Below are 13854 nucleotides of genomic sequence, written 5' to 3'. Positions count from 1 at the left end.
TGTTTTTCCTGAAGTGGAAAGTGGTTTGCACCCTAACAACTCTTTTTGATCATTGCTGACATATATTTGTGGCCTAGTATATCATCAGTTTTTTTTCCTAAATGTTCCACTCATGCTTCCAAATTATATATATATATATTCTCTTAATTGTTGGACCTAGCATTTTATACATACCCATTAAATCAAGATTTTAATACGGTTCTTCAAATCTCCCTTATCATTACTAATAGTTATTGTTTTCTTTATCAATCAGTTACTGAGAGATATACTAGAAGTTCCCACTTAGTGAATTTGTCAATTTTAGTGAATTTTTGGTATATGTGTATTTTGTGGCTTCAGAATTATACACACAATAATTAGAAATGCTATCTATGTACCTTGAATTCCTCTTTTTAATCATTGAAGAACTGAAATAAAAATAAAAAATATGTTCACAGCTATACTTTTAACTCTTTGGTGTCCTTATGGTTTACGTACACCTCTTTTAAAGATCGTATGACTCCATTGTGAATGTTCCCTAGTAATCTCTATCTATACAGTTGTTTCTGTCATCTTATTTCTGCTTCCTATTTATCGTGATTTTTTTTTCTATGCTTCTCGTGTGTTATTCTCTCTTTTTTTGTTTTGTTTTCTATTGGACTGAATGAGTTTCTATTGGGTGGACCGAGCGTTCTTTTCTACCTCTCTAGTGGTTTGGAAGTCATGTATGCTATTTCTATTTGACAAGTTCAGCCGTGATATTTTAACCTGCTCTCCAAAGTTGCCGAATCAGGTATGATGCCATGAGTAAATACTTGTTCACAGACTGCTCTACTCTAAACCAGTGTTTCTCTAGAGCAATTTAAGATCGCAACACAATTTAACGGATGTCACTACAAAGAGCTAAACTCAGTTGTTTTGAGTTGGAGGTGGGAGGGTTGTGGTAGAGCAGGAAGTTAACATTTACTGAACAGCTTTAACATTCCAAGCACTTTTTATGCATTTTTTTCACTTGACGCTCAGAAACACCATACCAAGTATGCACTCTTACATCCTCATTTGAAATGGGAAAAATGAGAATCAGAACAGTTAGGTAATCTTTCCCTTATGGCATAGCTAGTGATTTCTGGATTGAGGATACAAATCTAGGTCACTTTGACTATAAATTACAAGGGCTTTCCACTATTCCACGTTGTCTTCCAAGGTAGATTCATAAACAGTAGCCACATGTGGCCCCTTACATTGAACAGTTAAACTTATGAGGCTTTGGTCATCTTCTATAACAAGAGAAATCCAACCACAGCAAAGTGGGTTTTCTGTTTTTGCTTTTTTGTTTTATTGGCCTCAAAACTGCCACTGCCACACAAATGCAGATAATCCATGCTCCATTGATTTTTACGGAAAAGGGAAAATTACAGGTGTCCCGCCCTTACCAGATACCTGTTGAACTCTTGCTTTCTTAGAGAGACAGAAAGATGGTCTCTAGTGATCACCACATATACACATATAAGAGGTGTATACACAAATAGTGTGCTAAAGCTCTTGAATACTCACAAATACCTATTTCTTCATCTATGCCTTGCCTTCTTCCCAGTTCATCTTTCTTAAATTTTTTTAAATTATTATGTTATGTTAATCACTATACATCACATCATTAGTTTTTGATATAGTGTTCCTTGATTCATTGTTTGCGTCTATCACCCAATGCTCCATGCAGAACGTGCCCTCTTTAATACCCATCACCAGGCTAACCCATCCCCCCACACCCCTCCCCTCTAGAACCCTCAGTTTGTTTTTCAGAGTCCTTGTCTCTCATGGTTCATCTCCCCCTCCGATTCCCCCCCTTCATTCTTCCCCTCCTGCTATCTTCTTTTTTTTTTTTAAAACATATAATGTGTTATTTGTTTCAGAGGTACAGAGCTGTGATTCAACAGTCTTGCACAATTCACAGCCCTCACCATAGCACATCTTAAGTCATTTAACGAACAACCTTGCTTAGCAGAGCACCCAACCCCTCTGTCCCCCACTCACACCACAAACACACACTCGCACACACACACACACACACACACACACACACACACACACACACTGGAGCGCAAAGCCTCTGTTTCCACGTCTGCAAAGTAGGACTACCTCTACCATCACAAAAGACAAAGAAAATTAGAGATAACAGAAAATATTCCTAACGTGTAGTAGGTATTCAATGTATTGAATTCAATTTATTCATCATCTCTATAACAAAATGGTTAACAAAATATTGCAATTTCATATAATTTTTGTACATTGAGAATCACAGACAACATTATGCTTTTTTGCTTCAATTATCAAATATAATTTAGAAAATTCACGGGGAGATGGAAAGTCTATTGCATTTGCCCCTATCAATACTCTTTATACTCTTTCTTTTGTTCTTTTTCTTTTTTTTCCTGAAGATCCAAGATTTCTTTCCTCATCATTTACTTTCTGTTTCAGGAACTTCCTTTAGCCATTTTTAGGTAGGTCCACTGGCAACAAATTCTTAGTTTTCGTTTTTCGGAGACTGTGTTTATTTCTCTTTCATTCCTAAAAGGTATTTCTACCATTTATGAGGTTCTGAGATGACAGTCATTTCTGTCAGCCCTTGAGAAATAGTATACCACTTTCTTCTGGCCTCCACAGTTTCTGATGGAGAAATCCACTGAGATGCCAATAACATAAAAGTTACAGGAAACAGTGAAGAGGATCATAGGGGAAGGGAGGGAAAACTGAACGGGAAGACATCAGAGAGGGAGACAAACCCATGAGAGACTCTGGACTCCGGGAAACAAACTGAGGGTTGCTGGAGGGGAAGGTGGGTGGGGGGATGGGGTAACTAGGTGACGGGCAGTAAAGAGGGCACATGATGTGACGAGCACTGGGTGTTATATGCAACTGATGAATTACTGAACTCCGCATCTGAAACTAATGATACACTGTATGTTAACTACTTGCATTTAAATAAAATATGTTAAAAATTTATATCTTTGGTTATAGTCTCTGAGGCTCTGTTCATTTTTGTTTCCAGTTTATTTTCTCTCTCTTGCTCAGTCTGTGTAATTTCTATTGTTCTGTCTTTAAGTTCACTGATTCTTTTCTCTCCGTTATGCTACTGAGTCCATCCACCGAGTTTTTAATTAATTAATTTTTCATTTTGACTATTTTAGTTTTTCAGCTCTGAAGTTTCCACTGAGGTTTTCTTTCTGTCTTCTCTATCTTTGCTGAGACTTTCTATTTTTGTTTTTCCATTTCTTTCTAAGTGATTGTAATTGCTCACTAAAGCATGTTAACCATGGCTGCTTTAAAGTCCTTGTCAGATCATTCTTAAAAAAAAAAAAAAGATTTTATTTATTTATTTGACAGAGAGAGACACAGTGAGAGAGGGAACACAATAAGGGGGAGTGGGAGAGGGAGATGCAGGCTTTCCGCGAGGCAGGGAGCCCGATGCGGGGCTCGATCCCAGGACCCTGGGATCATGACCTGAGCGGAAGGCAGACACTTAAGGACTGAGCCACCCAGGTACCCCCTTGTCAGATAATTCTAATATCTGTGTCATCTTGGTGCTGGCATCTGTTGATTGCCTTTCCCATTCACAGTGAGCTTTTTCTGGTTCTTGGCATGGTGAGTGATTTTCAATTGTATCCTGGACATTTGTGGTGGTATAAGGCTCTCTGTATTATTCAATTCTTCTCTTTTAGCAGACGTCCTCTGAAACCATACCAGCAGGCGAAGGATGGTCACCTCCTCACTATGGCCAGGTGGGGGTGGAAATCCTGGTTCCCCACGAGGCCTCTGTTGACACCCTGGGGGAGGGAGGTGCCTCATCACTGCCCCCCATATGGCCTTCACTGAAAGCACATGTGCAGTGGGGGCCTTGTTACCCCTGAGAGGCTGTATTTATTTCCTATTGCTGCTGTAACAGATGACCACAAATTCAGTGGCTTAAAATACCATGCGTTTATCATCTTCCAGTTTTTAGGTCAAGACTTTGGTAGGGGTTCCAGTGGACTAAAATCGAGGTGTCAGCAGGCCATATTCTTTTCTGGAAGCTCTGGGGAGAATCCATTTCCTGGTCATTTGGGTTGTTGGCAGAACTTAATTCCTTGCAGTGGTAGGACTGAGGTCCCTGTTTTTCCTGCTGGCTGCAATTTGAGGTCCGTTCCTAGCTTCTAGAGGCTGCCACGTTCCTAGGCTCATGGCCCCTTTTCTCCAACTTCAAAGTCAGCCGTGGTACGTCAAGTCTTTCTCACATGGCACCTCTCCCACCCATTGTGATATTGTGATTTGCAATAAGAAATATGGATTTGGCCCCTGGTTCTGTTCCTGGCATGGGACTCCTAAAATCCTTGGACTTTCCTGTGATGAGAGTGATAAAGGTGTCTTTGTTTATGTTAATGAAGGACTTTTGGAAAGCACCTAAGGATAGGGATGGCTGCCAGGAGAAACAACCATGTGATCAGAAGGTTAGACTTCTCAGTCCCACTCCCTTGACCTCCCAGGAGGGGAGGGGCGCCAGAGGTTGAATCAACTGCCAGTGGCCAATGATTTCATCATTCATGCCTGTGCAATGAAGCTTCCGTAAAAACCCAAAAGAATGGAGCTTGGAGAGCTTCTGGGTGGGTGAACATATGCAGATGCAGGGAGAGTAGCACACTTGGAGAGGGCATGGAAGCTCCCTGACCCTTCCCACATTGCTTGCCCTATGCATCTCTTCCATCTAGCTGTTCCTGAGTTATACCTTTTTATAATAAACCCATAATCTAGTAAGTAAAAGGTTTCCCAAAGTTTTGTGAGCCACTATTGAACCCAAAGAGGGGGTTGTTGGAACATCCAATCTATTGCCAGCCGGTCGGAAACCCAGGTGGCAACCTGGACTTGAGACTGGAGTCTGAATTGTGGATGGGAAGAGCTGAACCCTTAACCTGTGGAATCTGACATTATCTCCAGGTAGACGGTGTCAGAATTGAGTTGAATTGTGGAACACCCAGCTGGTGTCGGAGAAGTGCTTGGTGTGGGGGGAAAAAACCCCACACATCGGAACTGGGTGCAGAATCTTTATCCATTCTTCTGCCTCCCATTTACACTTTTTTTTTAAAAGATTTTGTTTATTTATTTGACAGAGAGAGACACAGCGGGAGAGGGAACACAAGCAGGGGGAGTGGAAGAGGGAGAAGCAGGCTTCCGCGGAGCAGGGAGCCCGTTGCGGGGCTCGACCCCAGGACCCTGAAATCGTGACCTGAGCTGAAGGCAGATGCCCAAAGACTGAGCCACCCAGGTGCCCCTCCCATTTACACTTTTGAGAGCTCATGTGATTACATTGGACCCACCTAGATAATCCAGAAAAATCCCCCTACTTCAAGGTCAGCTGTTTAGCAGCGTTAGCTCCATCTGCAGTGTTCATTCCACTTCAACACGTAACAAAACATTCACAAATTCTGGGGATTAAGACACAGACACACCTGGGGAGCCGTTATTTTGCCCACCACAGCAGTGGTATAAGTCACGAATCTCCAGTAAGCCCCTTCTGACACCATCTCAGTGAGGAGGGTGAAGGTCACTTCATTTTTGCTTGGTGTGAACAAATGGCCTGGCTTTCCTCCCTGCTTTCTTTGACACCACTCTAGCAAGGAGGGGGGAGGTTTGGGCACCCCCTTGCCGCTATGTGAGGATAGAAATCTAAGCTCCTTACCCGGTGTTTGTTGGCAGGAGTGGGAGGGTGGCCACTGTTTTTTCTATGGTGTTTGGCTGAAGTAGGGATGTTATTATCTAAAAGTTTTCTGTCTTATTAGGCTGTCCCTTTCATCGGTCCTTTGGCTAGTGAGAGCAGGCTTTTCTTCTCTGTGTCCCTTGTCAATTCCAAATTGCTGCCTTCTCTAGCACCCAGTCCGCGATATAGGAGGCAAACAGAAACCCCAGGGCACTTACCACCTGTTGTTTTACAGGTACCAAGGTCTCTCTCTGGTCAGCCCTCTTCTCAATACCTTTCAGAGTCTTGTTATCTTTGTTTTATATATAATGTCTAGGATGTTTAGCTGTACTTAGTGACAGGAATTGAGAGAAGTGTGTCTACTTCATTTGTCCCAGAAGTAGAAGTGCATAGGATGTTTTAAAAACATTATTTAAATGTTTATTAAAATATACTTTCATTTAACAAATTAAATTATATTTAATTATTACAAAATAAAAATATTTTGAGGCATTATATTTAACATTTCTTCCCTTCTTGTAGTGGACTCAATGAAGGAGGTTAACAACAGAATTCAGGAGCAGAAGGCACCACCATAAACTGGTTGTGAATCAGGGACACTGTATAGCAGGCAGTGGATGGCACAGAGCACTTAAGAACTGTTCAGACTGACTGGATTCAGAGTTCAGAGCCCTTACTTGCTCACTAGTTGTGTGACCGCAGAAAAATCCCTCAGCTTCTCTGAGCCCACTCATCTCTAAAATGGGCAAACAGTATCTTCCTAGAGTGTCAATGTGAGGAATAAATGGGTTATTACCTGTATCATGGCTGGTGCGTGGAAAGCACTGACCACATGGCAGTGGTTTTATTTCATGATACTTAAGAAACTGTGGAGAATCTGGGGGGACAGACCCAGGTGAGAAGTGAATCATTACCTTCCAGGGAGAGTCTGCTAGGGTTCAGGATGGGATCGATGCTTCAAACACCTGTGATCTCAGATTCCAGGCACATTAACAGACACCTGGAAATTAGAAGGCCCATTGGGTGTCTTCTTAGTAGAAGACATTTCTGGTTTCATCTTGGTGTCACGTCTCCAGCTTAACAGTGCCCCATGCCTCACCAAAAGTGCCCAACGTTTCTTCCCTTCCACAGTTGTTGTGAAATTATCTATGAATTACAGCTTCTATCCAGGGCACACCATGGTCCGTTGGTGCCATACCCTTATGCCAGCTAACTTACTCTCTTTTTCAGAAAAGGGAAAGCGTCGTCATTGTCTCGCCTTAACCCAAGAACTTCCTCTACCTTGCTCTGATCCCCTTGAAACTCTTTGACAAGGCCCAGATGTAGAAGTCTCTGTAGGTGGGTCACATCTTAAGACAGAACAAAAATATTTTCAAGCTGGTTGTGCAGTCACCACTTCCCAAGAACTTGTAGAAACCGATCTCTTTTCTGAAGTCAAGTCAGAACAACAAGCTAAAGTTAAAGGCTTGACACAAGCCTGTCAGCTAGCAAGACATACAACGGCTAACAGAGGCATGGCAGCAGATAAACCTTTGGTGTGTTTCATGATTTTGTCATGCTATGGAAAAAAAACAACAAACAACAACAAAACAACACTTTCAACCTTTGTGTCTGATGCCTTTCTCCTTTCCAGGAAAATTTGGATGCAATTAATCTGGAAGTTCATACTAGGGAACAAGCCCATGAGGCAGAAGGAAATGTTTTGGCTGGCCACTATGCTAAAGAGACTGCTCTCACTCAAGTTTGATCGGTTAAACAAGTTAAAGGCAATCTAGTTACTCTGGATCATTTTGTTGAACCCTTGGGCAAACTTTAATGACAAACACCAGATTATGTAAAAGTATACCGGGATAAATCTGGATATGACTTCCAATTAGGTAGATTATGGGACCACCAAGAAGGCTGCTTGGTCTCTCTGAACACTCTAAAATGGAGCTTAGTGAAAATTTTGCACACATCATGGCCTATCACAGTAAGCCAACTTGAAAATTATTCTGGGACATCATTGGGAAATTTCTAATTGAGTAAGAGGAGGATGTGTCCAGTCCAAGCTGCACCTGCTTGGCTCTCTAAATTCAGGTTTCTGTGAAAATATTGAAATTAGGGATTTAAGAGGATGTAAGAAATCTTACCTTTGCTGGCTTCCCTGATGCAAGTGAGCTGAGTAAATCCCCATGCGTACCATGTCGTGTACGCATTCAATCATTTACTCAAAAAATAATTGCTGAGTACCTAATGTGTGTGTCTCATCCTGTCCTGGGAAGTAGGAATACAGAGGTGAACGAGAGAAACCAAGTTATTACTCTCAGAAATTTACATTCTGTTGGGGGCGATAATAAAAATTGAACACAGAAGACACTTTCAGACAAATAGGCAATGGGATAGAAATTGACTAGTTATTATTACTATACTTAGACTGTTGAGGGATGTGTGGCTTTTGGACTCAGTCCCAAATGACGAGAAAGAGACAGCCATATGGAAATATGAAGTAAGAGTCCACTTCCTGGTGTCTCAGAAGGGAGTGAGTTGGGCATTCTTTATGAACAGAACAAAATCCCATGTGGTGATTCTTTAGTGAACAAAGGGGAGAATGGCAGGAGACGAGGTCCGAAGAACTAGTCAGGGATCTGATGATGCAGGGCCATAGGTGGGTAGATTGAATTTTATTCTTAGAGAAAAGAGAAGCCATTATAGGATTTTGTTCTAGCAAGTGATAGGAACCAATTTAGGCTTAGGGATGGCCGCACTGTATGCTATTTGGGGAGCAAATTGTTGCTGGCCCTAGCAGATTTGCCATTTGCCCCCACCAACAGTCATTATCCCTTCCCTCAGTTTTTGCCAGGCACCTCGCTGTGTGAAAGAAAATATTATATCCACAAGTGTTGGGGGTGATTCCTGGGAATGCAGCTTGAGGGGGATTTACTCAGCTGAAAAAGCCCCCTATTTTCCCTTTTGCATTGCCGTTTTTATCAGGCACACAACATTGTCATGATGGCTGGAATTCTAGCAGCCACTTTCTTTCTTTTTTTTTTTTTTATTAACATATAATGTATTATTTGTTTCTGGGGTACAGGTCTGTGATTCATCAGTCTTACACAATTCACAGCGCTCACCATAGCACATACCCTCCCTAATGTTCTAATCCTTTAGAACACCCTTGAGTCTTTCACCCCCCCCCGTAAGTCCACAATTAGCCTTACAGTCATGTCTTGTACACAGAACAATAGGTATGATGTTTGCTAAAACTGGTTCTGAAACAAACTGAAAGGACTACCTCAATACAATTATGTGGTGACAAGATTTTTTAAAACATCAGACAATAACAGATAATAGCAACATGAAGTGATTTATTGAGATAATGACCACTCAGGTGAGTTAACATCACACAGCAATGTAAGATAATCTTCAATATCAGATCATCTTTGTTTTTGTATTAAAAATAAAAAAGAATTTTTATAAGTACTTCAACTAATTCCCTTGGTGACACAGAATAATAGCTGTGGTCCTGGTCAGATCTTTTAAAAGAATAAGTGTGTGCATGGGTGTGTGTGGTGTGTGTGTGTGTGTGTGTGTGTCTGTGTGTGCGTGTGTCTGTGTACAGAAATTACCAACACAGATGGTAAGAGGGAATTTAGAAATATATAGATCTTGTAGTTTTTCCTCAAACCTTGGGGAAGGGGCATGTATTTTTTTTCTCAGGGCACAAATCTAACAGTCAAGGTGGATGTTTGGACTGCATTGCATTAAAGGGCATCATCTCCTTAAGGGGACATCCCCTGTAGCCCAGGCCTGGGAGTCCCTGGGGAGGGAGCCAGGCTGTTGTTACTTGGCCTGGGTGGCAGTGGGGACTTCGGCGACCAAGGCGTCCTCCTCCTCAGCGGCGCTGCTCTTCTTGGCCACAGCAACCAAAGCAACCAAAGCAACAAAAGCGGGTGTTTCAGCAGGGCTCTTCCCGATCTTGCCTTCTCCTCCCACGGTGTCCTGGCCCTGGGCACCAGGCGCCTGCTGTGGACGGCGGCGTGGGTTGTTGGGGCGGCAGGATCCGTAGCGTGGCGGGGGCTTCCGCTGCGGACCGCTGGCCTCAGGCCCGCTTTCCTTGTCTTCCGCCTCCAGCTCCTCAGAGATGCCCGCTGAGGGTCTTGGACCAGGAGCGGCGGTGCCTCGGCCCCTAGGGCGACTCAGCAGGTAGCTGGGGCCTGGCCCTCGCCGCGGGGCGTTCTCGGGCCTTGAGGCTGGGGCGGACCCGGGCAGGTGGGTGGACCTCGGGTCGCTGGTGGGAGCGAGGATCGATGGCCGGCGGGACACGGCGGAGGTCCTGCGGAACGACGGGAAGCGCCGCAGCCTTTGGTCTTGGGGTCCGCCGGGCAGGCGGCGCCTCTGGCCCTGGGCCTCGATGAAGCCTTCGCCACTGGCTTCACCTTCGTGGACGTCCTCCTCAGCGCCCCTGGGACCTCGTGGGGGCGGTGCGCGGCAGCGAATGTAGAAGTCCCCGCGGAAGCGGGGGCGGTTGGCAGCGTAGCGGCTGCCCTGCACCGGGGCACCTGCTGGCCCGGTCACGTTAGCGGCCTCGGCGCCCCGCTCACCCTGCACCACGTCGAACTCGACTGTCTCGCCGTCGCCCACGCTGCTTTGGTATTTGTGAGGGTTGTTTCGGGTGATGGCCGTCTGGTGAACGAACACATCTTCCTGCGTATCATGCCTGCTGATGAAACCGTACCCATTCTTCACGTTAAACCACTTGACGGAGCCTCGCACCCTCTTGGCGATGACCTTTCTGGGCACCTTTCCCTTGGCGCCTGCTGCCGCGGTGGCCTTGGGGATCGCATCTCCGCTGAGGTTGCCTGCGACTGGTGCCCGGGGAGGATCTCCGCCTCCCAAGGAAACCAGGAGTTTCTGCGTGGCTTGAGGCGAGACGGAGGCGGTCACCTCCGTGAGGGTGACCTCTCCCACCTCACTCATGAGGCTGTCCTTGTTCTCCTTTCTCGGAGAACCTGAGGGAAATTTGGTCCTCGGTGATGGGGGGGAGAGGGAGGGGGGAAGGGCCTCGGTCTGGAGGCAGGAGCCTCGCTCTGGAAGGAAGGGTCTTGGGTCGGGGCCCAGGACTCTTTGGCTTCACTCTGAGACTCTTGGAAAGGCCTGTGGTGTCTCCTGGGGCAACAGGACGAGGACCAAACAGTGGTTGCCGCGGTGACGTCTCAGTGGGGTCCTAGAGGCTGCCTGAGCTGGGGGGTGGGGCAGATGCACTCTGCCTCGATCTCCAGGTGCCACGTCACAGCACCTCTTGGTCCCTCATGGAGAGGGGTGCATTTGAAGCTCTAGGAAGTGGTCTTCTTGAAGACTCTCTTGCTTGTTTGAGTGGGTGGGGAGAGAGGACCCACTTTCCATCTCTCTCCCTTGGTTGGAGATATTCCCAGCCTTCTAAGGGCACTCTCTAAATACTTTCACAAAGCCCTGTTCCTCTTCCAACTCCTTGTGAGCTCTGTATGTGGCTGAGGCATTTTGTGTAATTTCAGACAAAATGACAACCACATGAAATTAAGGCCCAGTCAAAGAAGCCCACTGTGGGTTGTTTTTTTGTTTTGTTTTCCTGCAGAGGGATTGGGGAAGCCTGCCAGGGCTAGAATGCTAGTACTGAGAGGACCCTAAACTAGTGCAGGTTTATCCAGGCTAGTGTTAGGGTTGTAGGGTAGTGAAGCTGAGTGGGAACACTTTTGTTAACTGGGACATCCTGAAAACCTTGTCAAGCTCTGTGTTCTTGCCCACAGAAAGCAAATAAATGATCAGGTGGAGTAAAATAGAACTGAGCGAATTTGCCTTGTGTTTTTAACTGCAGATCCAGACTCCCCCCCACACACCCCGACCCCCGAATGGTTTATAACTCTGTGATCTTCATCCTAAATTGGGGTTCTGACTTAATTATATGGAAACCCCAAGAATTCAGCCTAACTACAGTGTTAATACCGTGGTAAGATACAGCTAGCTCTACTGAAATATTACCTTTCAGAAATGATGATAGAGCACGCTAAAATAGTAGATGGCAACTGGTCAGAAAACTCAGTTTTCCTTTATTAATAAGAAAAATGAAAATAAGCCAAGTTGGCCTACCACTTTAGAGTTTACAGAAACCTCTCACATGTTGTGCATTTGAGCCTTGCAACAACCCACTCTATAAGGAAGTGGGGCAGGTGTTGTTTTTACTTCAGTTTGACAGATGAGGGAACTGGGGCCCAGAGATAACAAGATCTAAAATCTGATCTCAGATAGATTTCATTCCAGGTCCAGGTCTCTTTCCACCACACCTCACCGGCCTTCGTGTACAGTTTTGTCAGTTGTTTCATCTGATGTCAGAGAACAGGGACCTCTTTCAGAGAGGTCATACAACCCAGCAGAGAACCCAAGAAACACCTCTTGCATGGATGATCTGTCTCCCCTGTGTTCAGGCTCCCGGGCCTGCCCCTCTTCAGGGGCAAAAATTGCCTTCATATCAACTAATCAGCAGCCCCTGTTCCCATATGCAGTAACCTTCTGCCTGCAACCAACTAGAAAACGAACCCTGTTGTAGACTCAGGAGCCATTACTTGGACATGCCGGTGTAATACCAAATGGAAGAAAGGGATCCTCATTTTTATTTTACTATGTAAAAAACACTTCTTGGGGCACCTGGGTGGCTCATTCAGTTAAGCATCTGCCCTCCGCTGAGGTCATGATCCCAGGGTCCTGGGGTTGAGCCCCGCATCAGGCTCCTTGCTCAGCGGGGAGCCTGCTTCTCCCTCTCTCTCTGCCTGCCGCTCCCCCTGCTTGTGCGCTCGCTCTCTCTCTCACTCTGAAATAAATGAATAAAAAATAATAAATAATAAAATTAAATTAAATAAAAAAAAAAACACGTCTTCAGGCATCATCTCTTGTGGTTTTTACAACAAGCCTGAGAGAGAAGCAGGCTACTGTCAGTATCCTCACATGACTGTGAGTAAGTCAGGGCACCAGGGCACAAAGCATCTAACTGACCTAACCAAGGACACCCAGGTAGTAAGTGCAGAACCAGGATAATACCTTTGGGAATTCAGGCCCTCTGGTTCTTAGTCCACTGTATGCTCCACTGTCCCACGAGGCCAGTTCTATGATATTGTCAACAGTTCTTTCTTTCATGTCCTGAGAGCTCTTCTTGATGCTTCCCATATTTGCCATGCTCATTCCCATCTCTGTGCCCGTGTTCACTTTTTTCCTCATTCTCCTAGAAATATACCTTCTTTCCTCTCCTCTGTCTGTACAAATCCTATCTTCCTTCTGAATCTCAGTTTTGCAATCCCCTCCCACTCCCTTTCCAAATGCACCAGTCGACCCCAATCTCTTTCTTCTTTGAAATCTGGTTGCAATTACAGCCCAAAGATTAATGGCTACTCTACTTCTTCCCTAATGTGTAAGGCTTTCTGTCTCACTATTATTCCCACTAGATTCTAAGCTCACTAAAGCTCACTAAAGAGTGAACACTTTAGGGGCAGCTTTAGGTGGCTCAGTTGGTTGAGAGTCCGGCACATGATTTCGGCTCATGTCATGATCTCGGGGTCCTGAGATCGAGTTCCACGTCAGGCTCTGTGCTCAGCGGAGAGTCTGCTTCGGATTCTCTCTCTCCTTTTCCCTCTGCCCTTCCCCCTGCTCTCTCTCTCTCAAATAAATAAATAAATCTTTTTTTTTTTTTTTAAAGAAAGAGTGAACACATTAAGTTTCTTCCCTCGGTTTCCTCTCTGAGTACCATGGTGCCTGGAACAGTGCTGACTGTATAAAGGGCCACCACAAATGTGTACTTGGGGATTAAATATATGCCTTCCCCCACCTCCCTCAAAGTGGCTACATCTGTGGATTTCTTACAGTCGCTAGCACAGTACCAGGCACGAAGATGCCAATGAGATTCACTGAGTTGGACTGAATATGCCCTCTCGAATCTCCTGTTGTTGTTTGCATGATATACAGGAAAGTGCTTTGGAGCCATCACGGAGCTCTATTAAACTTTCCTGGTTCTATGTGTATTTTATGCAAGAAGAAAGGCTTTGTGAAAAACAAATTAATATGATATGAATTACTAATTCAACTTTAAGGTTTAATTTGCTGTGTCCATTGCATTATTTTCATTGAAATCATCAGGTTCTGTCTAT

At 44.8% G+C, this 13854-nt stretch overlaps 1 protein-coding gene across 1 annotated transcript; it reads right to left on the bottom strand.

Annotated features, from left to right (window-relative positions):
- Window positions 1-9526: 9526 nt before the first annotated feature.
- Window positions 9527-10663, bottom strand: LOC114202871 (Y-box-binding protein 3-like). Its single transcript, XM_088029006.1, has 2 exons — window positions 9647-10663; window positions 9527-9592 (listed from the first exon to the last, which is right to left on the bottom strand). Exons 1-2 carry the CDS (start codon window positions 10661-10663, stop codon window positions 9527-9529), a joined length of 1083 nt encoding a protein of 360 aa, XP_087885132.1.
- Window positions 10664-13854: the final 3191 nt, after the last annotated feature.

This window comes from Eumetopias jubatus, unplaced genomic scaffold (assembly GCF_037043125.1).
Source record: "Eumetopias jubatus isolate StellerSeaLion01/CBP00866 unplaced genomic scaffold, mEumJub1_p1.0 scaffold_11, whole genome shotgun sequence".
NCBI lineage: Eukaryota > Metazoa > Chordata > Mammalia > Carnivora > Otariidae > Eumetopias > Eumetopias jubatus.
Note: the sequence above shows the minus strand (reverse complement) of the source record. Positions and strands in the feature narration are given on the sequence as shown.